The sequence below is a fragment of the Myripristis murdjan genome, chromosome 24 (genome assembly GCF_902150065.1).
Source record: "Myripristis murdjan chromosome 24, fMyrMur1.1, whole genome shotgun sequence".
In the NCBI taxonomy this organism is placed as follows: domain Eukaryota; kingdom Metazoa; phylum Chordata; class Actinopteri; order Holocentriformes; family Holocentridae; genus Myripristis; species Myripristis murdjan.
Genome location: NC_044003.1, coordinates 22,440,921 through 22,452,545, shown reverse-complemented (window position 1 = coordinate 22,452,545; position 11,625 = coordinate 22,440,921). Strand labels below are relative to the sequence as shown.

Genomic DNA, 11,625 nt, shown 5'->3' with positions numbered 1-11,625 from the left:
TTAGAAGTTTGATTGCTTCAGGGCAGGCCTAGGGGACTTTCAGGACAGTAATTATTTATATAAATGAAATGTCATCTCAGCTCTGGCTCAAGCAGACATAACCTCAGCAGACTCCACATGGAAACAGTGAAGCACAACAGCTATCTCTCACAGATAGGCCGAGCATGTTGTCAAGCATATTGCTTTGACTGGAGCCCATAAATTCAATATGTGATATGATATTACATGAAATGTCTTCTTTTGCATCTGGCCGAGAGAGCAACAGCAGTTACGGACACACTGGATGCCGAAGGAAAACATTATCCCGAGTTCACACACTCTCTTGCCGTCCCTGCTGGCTGCAAGCAGTTCCTTGATCCTTACCCATGGGTTTCTCAATAATACATCAATGTCTCCATTATAGCTTGTATCTGCTGGCTCAGGGCAAAGGCAGTTTAAGCTGGGTTGCACAGGGCCAACATGCCACAAATACCCAGCTTGTGGACACAGGAAAGGTTTTAAGTCCAAAGTGTTGCCTCTAAGGAGACACGAGTCTTGCGTGGTAAGTGCCACTGCTGTATGGGAGATGCCTGAGTGGGGTGAAAACACTGCGGGGCATTACATACACCAGAAATGAGCGCAAATTGAAATGGAAGTTCTGTCCAAGTCAAGAAAGAGACAATATGTGCATAACCCAGTGAAATAGATGTATTGGTTCCATTGCAAAAAGACAGAAGATGAAAATGATGTGAGAATGTAAAAACAATTTTAAAGGGAATGTTTAGGAGGAGAAAATGAATTACAGTGTTCTTATAAGGTAGTGGACTAAAGCAGATGCAGCTTTACGGCTTCGATTCTGGGTCACAACCTGAGTCACGTGCCGTCCATCCTTTCCTGTTTAGTCTCTTATTAAACACCAACATTATATCAGTAGCTTAAAAAAGATCAAAGTGGGTGAAAGAGACATGTAATACAGTTTTCAAGAGCAAAAAAAGATCTTTTGTTCACAAGGTTAAGCAGGCAAACATGTCAACCACTGTGATGTGTTTAACCATTATGTGACAAAGGACTGACCAAAAACAATAACGGGTCCACTCCAGGACAGCCCACGGTAATATGAATATTGCTCTGGGATTTGCTTATAGTCAGTGCCTCATTATGCAATGTTTAATATTAATAAAGAAAGTACATGTATATATTATTCATAGGCTGATTTACTGTGGTTGCTGTGTGTGTGTGTGTGTGTGTGTGTGTGTGTGTGTGTGTGTGTGTGTGTGTGTGTGTGTGTGTGTGTGTGTGTGTGAGTGTGTGTGAGTGTGTGTGTGTGGACTTGAGTGACAGATTGAGATGCTCCCTTGCTATGGGCAATACAACTAGACAACGCTCTTACTTTTCTATGGGACACATCCTGACAATTTCTCCCACAGTTAAGAGGATTTGTCCGAGCATGGGTGAATATATAATGCATGTAGATTCCAAATTTTAATTTGGACGAAGTAAATGATTCAATGCAGGCTTTTCTCAGAAGTGAGGCTGGAAGGGGTATGTGTGTGTGAGTGCGTGTGTGTGTCTGTGTGTGTGTCTGTGAGTGCATGTAGCAGGATGTGGCACTTTTACTCTGTAATATTTATAGCAAACATTTGCTGAAAAAGTTACTTTTTTTCTCCCCCAACCAACAATATGTATTTTTTATTACTGTAATTATTTACGGGAAAGACATCTATCATTAAAGACATGTCTTTATAACTTGTTTAGATAATTGTAGTTCATTTTTACCACCTGCTACTAAATAAGACACTGAGGTATTCCTGCAGTTTGCATGGTGTAACATACACAGTCTCTATTGATTTGGAGACATATTGCATGTGAATTTAGAACAACAGTGAGAATTTGCAGCCTTGCAGGTTCAGATTTTTTTTTTCCTCTCCATCCTGGAAGAGTTTACCTTAGGACAAAAAAAGTGTTTTTATTTTCTTCTTAGAAATCCAGTTTTATACACAGCCTCTGTCTTTATTAACATTTAAACCCTCATTAAAATTCACGCTTCAGATTAAAGAAATTCCTAACCAAGTTGTTTGGTATGGCAATAAAGTACTGAATCGTGAGTCCTCATTATCTGTATGTAATATATGCTAAAACATATGCTAATATCTTACACGACTGTTAATAGACCCAGATTCTAAAACTAGTAACAATTAGAGAGAGAGAGAGAGAGAGAGAGAGAGAGAGAGAGAGAGAGAGAGAGAGAGAGAGAGAGAGTGAGAGAGAGAGAGAGAGAGAGAGAGAGAGAGATGTTCATTTGTCAAGTCTCATTAGGTTCTTTGGTCAAGTGCACGCTAGACGGCCCAGCTCTAACTCCTCTAGTCGTTCTCTGTCTCCCCCTAGTGGACGTTGATAATATCACATCTTATTACCGCACAAAATGAACAAAAAATGGGGGAAATTTTATTTTTTGTTTTTGTTTTGTTTTTACAATAAGTATAATAGCAATTCGTCTCCTGGGACTAATTTATTCACTAAAGGAAAAAAAATAAAATAAAATAAAACTGCCACTCGCTCACATGTCTGCGTGTTGATGCGTCATCACGTCTACTTGTCCCTGACGTATTCCATAATGGCGGTGCCCTTGTTACAATGGGGACTGTTGTTGATCACTTGTTAGCCAACTTATTATAAACATTTGCAGATTATTGATCTAATTGTCAGTCTTCAGTCGTTTACACCAAAGGCTACATGTTAAAGGTAAGCTTCGTGTTTCGTAGCAACCCGCCGGGCGGTGAAGGAGGTGAATTCAGGATGAATTTGACAGGTTGAAAAGTTCTGGTTGAGCCTTAGCGCAAGACCTCGAGTCAAACTAGTTTGCTAGCAGGGGTTAGCTAAAGACGGTGGCTAGCAAAGAAGCTCTTGTTTTTGCTTAATGGCGCAACGTGCTCAGTCTGCTTTGATGTTATTGCAATATCAGATTAATTTTAGCCACTCTGTGTATTAAGTCAACCAAATCAATCTTTATTTGCTGTCATTTAGCCTCCTGCCGTGACTGGTGTTCATTCAATGCTGCCGGATTAGCCCCACGATGCTAACTTCAGTTAGCGTAGCTAGTTCTAGTTTTATTATGGTTTAACTAACAAAAGTTCATGGCTGATATTGGTATAACCGTGCAGTTATTAGTTGTCACTTGTTGGCTACCACTGTTAGAAAGCAATGTTTTTATATGCTTATATGCTTGGCTACAGCGGCAGCCTGTCAGCGAATGGGAGCTAATGCCGGTAGGCTTTAAGTTCAGGCTAGTAGCTTCTGCGTCGTCCACCGTGATCAGGATACCAGCAGCAGTCTAAGATGGTAAATTACTGGTGAATGAAGAGTGGACACAGCTGTAATCTTAATTTATTCATTGCCAGTCCAGTGCAGCGGGTCCATCCACCGTTGCCTCTCCCCAGCAAATGAAGGAATCCAAGGATATCTCGTCAATGGCTGGCCAAACATTTCTGGACCACATCAAGCCATGCTGGTACTGGGACAAGAAGGACTTGGCCCACACCCCTTCTCAGTCAGAAGGCCTGGATCCTGGCACAGAGGCCCGCTATCGGAGAGAGGGGGCCCGCTTTATATTTGATGTGGGAACCCGACTTGGCTTGTATCCTTTTTTTGATTGAGAGATTTAATTACATGGGGAAATAAATGACCTTTCATCTCATTCTCTAATACAGTTCTGCACTCAGTGCAGTAAATAAAATTATGAGATCAAACAGCAACCAGATGACTATCAGGAAATTATGGAATGCCCCAACATATCATAGAAGTATTTTTCCTTTCAGCCTCGTAATATTTATTCCCCACTAAACCTCCCATATTCAAGGATGTAACATGTGTCAAAGAGAATAGTGACCTGTGTTTTTTTTTTTTTTTTTTTGGTGTGTGTTTTGTTTTTCCTGTTGTTTCTCTCACCTTGACCTATAGTTAGGATTTTAGTTAAGTTTAGATAATTCAATAGCTGATCACTGAAGAATTTGACTTGTAAATTTTATATTTGTGATCTCCTTGACTACTATCAGACACTACGATACTCTGGCAACCGGCATCATATACTTCCACCGTTTCTACATGTTTCACTCCTTCAAGCAGTTCCCTAGATATGTGAGTTCAAGTGATTGCGATCCATATTTTTTTCCTCTAATTGTTTAAAAAAAAAAAAAAAAATCCTCTAAGCGCTGAAGGTGTTGGACAAATGTTGTGTGCTGTGTCCCTACAGGTGACTGGTGCCTGCTGTCTTTTCCTGGCAGGGAAAGTGGAGGAAACCCCAAAGAAATGTAAGGACATCATCAAAACAGCCCGCAGCTTACTGAATGACGTGCAGTTTGCCCAGTTTGGAGATGACCCTAAGGTGCAGTATTCCCTCGTGACATTTTTTTACCCTTGTACTATGGGTCTTGTATGTTCAGGTTAAGACAAACCATACTGTCCCATGAAGGGAAATTTTTGTGGTCTTGTGGTAGGGTAAAGGAAAAACAAACAAACCAAATCAACAGGAAACACAAAAACACTGTCACCATAACCTTTGTTTTATACATGTGTTCAGATGCACTCACACAGGCATGAATGCCCTCCCTCACATCGGTCCCATATGCAGGTGCACACATGCATATTCTTACACACACACACACACACACACTGCTATCTTTATATCTGTCCCAGAAACACACACAAACCCACACACATTCACCTGTGCTCAACTGTATTACTGTGTAGTGTATGAGTACAAAAGGCCTGATTCCTCCAGAACTAACCGTCACATATTCCTAACCACAGAGCATTGTAGACCAGCATTATAGTAGCATGGCCTTCAGTGTTATGCTGACAGGAAAAAAAATGTGGCTCTAGAGAAAACAAAATGAAGGAAAATGTCCTGCACATTTCCATTCGCAAACTTTTGTTTCTTCAGCCTAATTGCCATGGGGATAAATGATCTGCCATATATATTGCTCTTAATCATAACCTGCAGGACTCTGCTTTTTGACTTACATGGAGCGGGTGAGAAGAGGCGCTGAGGATATGTAATCAACCTTGTTTACAGTGAGGTGTGTGTACAGCTGGGCAGCTGACAGCTAATGACATCCAGTGACCCTGCACATGTGCCAGCCATCTGGATCCTATGCTCCAGTTTAATTTGATCCTGGGTGTGCACTTTTTCCGCAAACACGTCTGAGGCCAGAAGCAGTGTTTTCTCTGTATTCATTTGGCAGTGGTGCACCACAACTGCAAGACAAAATGTAAAATTGAAATAAATCATTGTAATTGTAGCTTACTACTATCTAAAACTTAGTATAGTCGTATAGTATCATAATCTGGGCTCAAAACAGTGACAGAAATGGGACAAATATAGAATTGGTTCTTAAAAGTTATAGAGGAATCACTGCCAGCAGGCAGAGCATTCTAAAGAATAGACTAATGAATGATTGTACAGCCAACGTTAAAGGTGTGTGTAGAGTGTTCAAGTGTGTTTGCTTCAGTGGATGCAAGGCTCTGGTATTCCTGCTGCAGGTACTCATGTGACTGAGTTCCCAGTATCTTCCTTTGCCAATGGCAGAGAAACATTTCTGCACATTTATTAAATTTGAGGAATGAAGCCATGATCACATACTCGTTTCCTGGTGAGAATATGTGACGTTAAAGGCTCAGTGAGTAGGATTTGTTTGTTGTGGTTTGCAAAGACAACATTCCATGTTGGCCTCTCCTCCTGGGCTAAGCTAACTGCTGGCGGCAAGTTTTCATTTCTTAGGATGGCAATGCAGTGAATGCTGTTGCATCCTAGCAAAAAAAGGCCTGCTGGCACATACCTGTCCAACAGAAAATAGGCCAACATCTCATTGCTCTTCATCCTCCTGCTTTTCTTCAGTGCTCGCCAGCAGGCGAAAGCCAACCCCAGAATCACTCTCGTTGTGGAACTAGCTATGTCTGTCTGGATTTTCATAGCTTCCTATTGAATGTTGTCATCAGTCCAACACTGCATGCTGTTATTGGCTGGGAGCCAATAACAGCAGTCCTGAGCTCAGCAAAACAAGAAAATCCAGGCAGAGGGCAGTGTCTCTGCAGATTCACCATCACACACTTCTAGTGGCTTTTTTTTTTTTTTTTAAATCCTACTCATTCTGCCTTTTACATTATGTCCTTGGTTTAGAATGGGCTATTCATCTTCAAGTCTAAGCAGAGCATTTGCCAATTATCTTGTCCATTTATCTTTTCAATACTGCACCCTGTTGGCTAGGTAAACTGATATTTTCAAACCTTATGGGATGTAGCTCCTAGTATGACAAGAGACACTCACAGAAGCCCCTTGTGTTTGAACAGGAGAAGACACATGTGATTATGCCCCACAACAAGTTCTTAAAAAGGCTAAATGTCACAGTTGAAGTTAGTAATCAGTCAGTCATGAGCCGTTTTGTTATGGTCCGTTGTCGGAGACTTTACCTCGGTAGTTGAACTATCTGTGCTTCTCTGGACAGGAGGAGGTAATGGTTTTGGAGAGGATCTTGCTCCAGACTATCAAGTTTGACCTGCAGGTGGAGCACCCTTACATGTTCCTGCTGCGCTACGTCAAGCAGCTCAAAGGTGAGATAGGGCCAGTACAGATTTCAGTCCATACATGGAGGGGATTTTATCACTGCCCTGGGAATCACTGAAGTGTATTGATTTTTCTTGCGGTTGTTTTTAGGTGAGAAGAATAAAGTGTGCAAGGTGCTACAGATGGCCTGGACCTTTGTCAATGACAGGTGAGCAGGTGGCCCATAAACACATAACATGTCCTCTCAGTGGGCATTTTTATATTCATCAGTCTTACCATGTTACAACATAATAAGTATGTAATGACATGACGGCCTAACAATGAGGATGTTGATGATTACTACATAAGCTATACCCACCATAATCCACATTATTTTCCTCTGTGCACTTTGAAACGATTTCTTTAATCTTATGTTGTGAATACAACTTTGTATTTCTCATCTGTTATTCTATGCACATATGCACAATGATCTGCATATATTCTATATGCACATTAATAAATTACTGGAAGATATTTGTTTTAAAAAAAACCTACGCAGAATGTTGACTTTCAGAGATGAGTAATGAAAGAGTTATGGGAGTTTTCAGTTACAGTCATAAAAGCTGTAACATTCTGAGAATAAATTGATGTTTTCAGTTTTCAAAATGTTGACATGGGAAACAGAACGAGTCGACCATACTAATTGTATCGTCTGTCTCCCACCCAGCCTGTGCACCATGCTGTCCCTTCAGTGGGAGCCGGAGATCATAGCGGTGGCTGTCATGTACCTGGCTGGCCGCCTCTGTAAGTTTGACATCCAGGAGTGGACTGCCAAACAGTCGTCCCGCCGCTGGTGGGAGCAGTTTGTCCAGGACGTCCCAGTCGAGCTGCTTGAAGGTACTCATCATAGACTGGAAGCTTATAGGGAACTAGCGAGTTAGGAAAGTGTCCAGTGAGAGCAAAATTACCTTTTTTGTCTACTTTCATGTGGACCTGTGTAGGCATGGACAAGCTGGCTTGGATATCCTCTGTTCTTTGTCTCTCAGACATCTGCCACCAGATCCTGGACCTGTACTCCCAGGGCAACAAGCCCATTCCCCAGCAGATGCAGGAGAAGGAGAGGGCCGCTGCACCTCAGCCCCCAGCTCCCCCAATCCCACAGAGCCAACCTTCAGGCACCAACCCTCCTCCCCCACCACCAAAAAAGACTTCTCCTCAGGGTGGCAGCCCCCCACGCCAGCTCAAACGTTCACATGTGAGTCCAAACTGGGGTTGGGGGACTTGACCTGTGGGACTGGTGATTGACTAAAACCTCCGATCAGTTAGAAGGCAGTTAACACCGGCTGACAGGACAAAGATGGGTGTTTCACATGAAGATGACAGTTTATAGTACCCGACTCTGGCACTCAGATGTCATCAGTCCACAACATTGCACTAATAAAATTACAAAATTGTCATTCATTTGTAATTGCACGCTTATGTGCACTGAGTTAGGCGTGCTGCCCTTTCTATGCTATTTTATTAGATCTGTTCCTTCAAATTCAACTGGATATCAATTCATCAGCTGTAGAGCAATTGAATCTTGCTGATAAAGTCTATGAGAGTTTCCGTCTTGGTAAGTCTTCCACTGGCTCACACGACACAAGCCTAAGTAGACTCAGCTGATAAGATCAAACACAACTGAAAAAGAATCCAGAGTCTTCAGCCTGTTCAGCCCACATCCTTGAGACCCAGAGTTGTACTCCTGGCTTTTTGACTCCAAGCCAAAAAAAAAAAAATTCTTCAATTTAAATAACGATTATCATCGGACATTTAAAATGCGGTGTGACTGTGGAGCTCACACGGCGATAAAAACGATGCTCAACTCCGAGTTTATTTGAAAATGTATTTGGCACAGAGGATAGCCAGACATTTCAGAGACTTCCTCAGGGTGTGTGTTGGTTCTGTCCCTGTGTGAGCCTCTGTATTTGAATGTGTCGTGTTAATATGTCTTATTGGGTATGCACCACAGCCTGCTACTTGTGCAAACACAAACAGTGAGTACTGTTTGTGTTTGCATGTCAGGCCCTGCCCTTCTTGGTATGGATGAAAACAGTGGGAATGAGTTATACATGCTGATTGTTTTTTTTTTTTTTTTTTTTTTTTCTGTTAATTGATTAGTTGACTGGAGCATGTACTCTGTTGTTCAGCTCTGGTGCACACTGACTCATAATTCAACACATCCAGTTACACTTGACGAATAACTATGATGTAAATCCAAGGATATTTTAACTAAATTAGACACTGAGCATATGCTTTGTATTGCCTGAAAGTGACTGTGGATCGTTCTTTGTTCCTCAGGCATCTCCAAAAGATGAACCAAAGGCTCCAGGTAGGAGTTCTGTTTCACCTCATCAAGATTAGCTCATGAAGGATTAATGCAAATACATTTCTGGAAATGATTTCAAAACACTAATTAATCTTCTCACAGCATGTTTGAGCATTGCCTAAATATGCAACTCAAGCCTACAAACTTGTTTCAAACTGTGTAAACTGGCTTTTTGAGGCTTTTGCATCTCATTGGCTGGTCTGTTCCTCTTGCAGAACAAGTTGGCTCAAAGATTCCTCGACTGGAGAGCCCCATGCCCCCTCTGCCCACATCGCAGCCTCCCCCTGGTGAGTTGCTATTCATTGCTTACCTCGAATGCCATCATCCTCCAGTCAAATTTTAAAAGGGACTGAAAAGGCAGTTAAAATCATGTGGAGCTGCGTAGACAAAATTAGTGTTTACTGTACTGGCGTCCTCTCGACGCCCCGCTGTCTGTGTGCGTGCGCCACCAGATCGGTCCATAATGAGCAGCCTGGACCCCCTGCCCGGGCCTGAGGCTTAGAGAGCAACACGAGTCCTTAGTCCTCTCAGTCTGGTTACATAACCAGCAACTTGTCTGGACATTATGTTTCCCAACACATGCATACTCCCAACCTCTCCCAACCAATCTGATTAGCGCCTGAGCCTGATAATGAGACCTCCTGTGCGGACGAAGCCTGGCGGTCTTGGTGTAGCGGTGCGTACGTTGTCTGGGATTGGAAAGGTTACTGAGTCACGGCAGGAGAAAAAAAAGGTTTTTCTGATTGCCTGTTTTTTTTTTTTTAACACGCCCTCTCTCTCTCTCTCTTTCTCTGTTGTCTGTTTTCGCTCAACCAGACCGCAAAGCCCCCGCTCCAGCGCCGCCCTCGGATGCAGAGCCAGGAAGCGAGTCTGCCCCGCCGCCTCCCCACGCCCCTCCTCCCCACCAGCCCCCTCCCCTCCCCCACCGCCCCCCTCCGCCCCCGCCCTCCAACTACATCATGTCCACCAGCAGCTCCTACATGTCCGGAGAGGGTTACCAGAGCCTGCAGTCCATGATGAAGACCGAGGGGCCCTCGTACGCCCCCATGCCACCCAGCTACGGACCCCCTATGCCGCCCTATCACCCTCACGTCTACCCACCACCCACTGCCCCACCCCCAGGCCCCCCGCCTCCTCCATCCACCTACCCGCCACCCAGCTTGGCCCCTGCCTATCCACCACCTGGCTACAACCACACTTATCCCCCTCCGCCTCCTCCACGCATGCCACCGGGCCACGTTCCCCCTCCAGGGATGGGTCTCCCGCCCGCCGGGTACCCTCCTCCACCCCCAGTGCCCCCAGGACAGTCACAGGTGCCCCTGCCGCCGCCACCTGGCATGCCCATGAACCGGGGTGGCTGGATGAGATGAAACAAAGAGTGAGAGAGAGAGAGAGAGAGAGAATGAACTGAAGAGATAGTGTGAGCACAGTGTAGGAGCTGAGGCTGTGCAGAGCCTCCACTGGGGATGTGAAGCTCTCTGGAAAGTGAAACCTGATCAGGCAGAGAACTTGACTTATTCTGAGACAAACAAATGATGAGAGCTTGCTCACCTCCAGTGCAACTTATGTTAAAAAGGTGCTGGGAGTCTGAATGGAGGCCCATCAAACAGACTTTGAAAGTAAATCGAGGTCTGGGTAGTTTTGTTAGGAGAAGCAGAACTGGTGCTGTGAGAATATTATCTGGTCTTTTTTTTTTTTTTTTTTAACGGCCAAAACATGGTACACCACACTTAGTTCTGGGATCCTGTAACAACACTGTCCACTTACTGGAAACAGAAAGGAAATATTACCCATCAGAGATTTATGCCCCCAAATTGTTTTTCTTTCTGTACTGTCATTCATCAGTTTTTCATCCACTGAAGGAGCATGAAATGTTACCTTTTCAATCTTAAGTAAATGTTTGGGGGCTTTTGGATTTTTTTCCTTAGTTGAAATTCCTGTCTTTAAGCCTACTTACATTTCTTACTTTTTCCTGTTATTGAAATCATTTCCGTACATTGGTTTGCCTGGAATCCCTGTCATCCTGGTATCTCCTGACCCTGGAATTTGTTTGCTGCCTCTAAAAGAGAATTTCTTGCATTTTCTCGACATTCCCACTGCTTCCATTTCAGGGGAAGGAATGGCAGATAATGAATTCTTGAACATGAACATGCACAGTCACATATGAAAAGGTGTTGGACTGACAGGCTGTCTGATGTCGCTAAAAACATGCTGTACATTGTTTCCTCCTTAGTTTTGATAGTGCTGTGAAAATGCTGTGGTCATGTCACAAGATGTTTTTTTGTATCATTAGACATTTTACCTTAGATGCTGTCATTCCCAGACCTGCTTTTTTCAGTTTTATTGCTTTGTGTGTTTTCCCTGTCCTGTTTTTTTTCTGAGTGAATCTGCACTGCAGACAGTATTACATGAACTACCAAACAGAAAGCTGTTATCAAACCGTCTGTAACACTGGACAGTCCAAGGTATATTTGTACATATCTGATGTAATCATACTGATGAATTTTTTTTTTGGAGAGTTTCTATCCATATGTGCCTTAGTCAGGCTTCTCTTTAACAGATGAATATGCATCCTGCACGCAAATTTGCTTTGGGGTCTAAGTGGCACTTGGGATAATAAAGACCTGCTTTTCCTACTTTGAGCTAAGCCGTGTGTTCTGATGAGGTTGTAGATGCTGAACTCTCATCTGCTTCAATTAGTGATTTCTGCTTCTAACACACAAAAGAAATAGATTCAGTC

General features: G+C 43.3%; 1 protein-coding gene across 1 annotated transcript; it reads left to right on the top strand.

The window, feature by feature from the left end:
* The first annotated feature begins 2,563 nt into the window (after positions 1–2,563).
* On the top strand, positions 2,564–11,527 carry ccnk (cyclin K). Its single transcript, XM_030047644.1, has 11 exons — positions 2,564–2,721; positions 3,378–3,613; positions 4,032–4,113; positions 4,229–4,360; positions 6,480–6,585; positions 6,689–6,746; positions 7,245–7,414; positions 7,564–7,772; positions 8,858–8,888; positions 9,101–9,172; positions 9,702–11,527. Exons 1-11 carry the CDS (start codon positions 2,713–2,715, stop codon positions 10,253–10,255), a joined length of 1,659 nt encoding a protein of 552 aa, XP_029903504.1. The 5' UTR covers positions 2,564–2,712; the 3' UTR covers positions 10,256–11,527.
* The last annotated feature ends 98 nt before the right edge of the window (positions 11,528–11,625 follow it).

Excerpts from the sequence above, each read along its gene's own strand:
- ccnk (XM_030047644.1), top strand. Across the intron at positions 6,586-6,688 it reads CTACGTCAAGCAGCTCAAAG|GTGAGAAGAATAAAGTGTGC; the intron begins GTGAGATAGGGC and ends GGTTGTTTTTAG. Across the intron at positions 9,173-9,701 it reads CACATCGCAGCCTCCCCCTG|ACCGCAAAGCCCCCGCTCCA; the intron begins GTGAGTTGCTAT and ends TCGCTCAACCAG.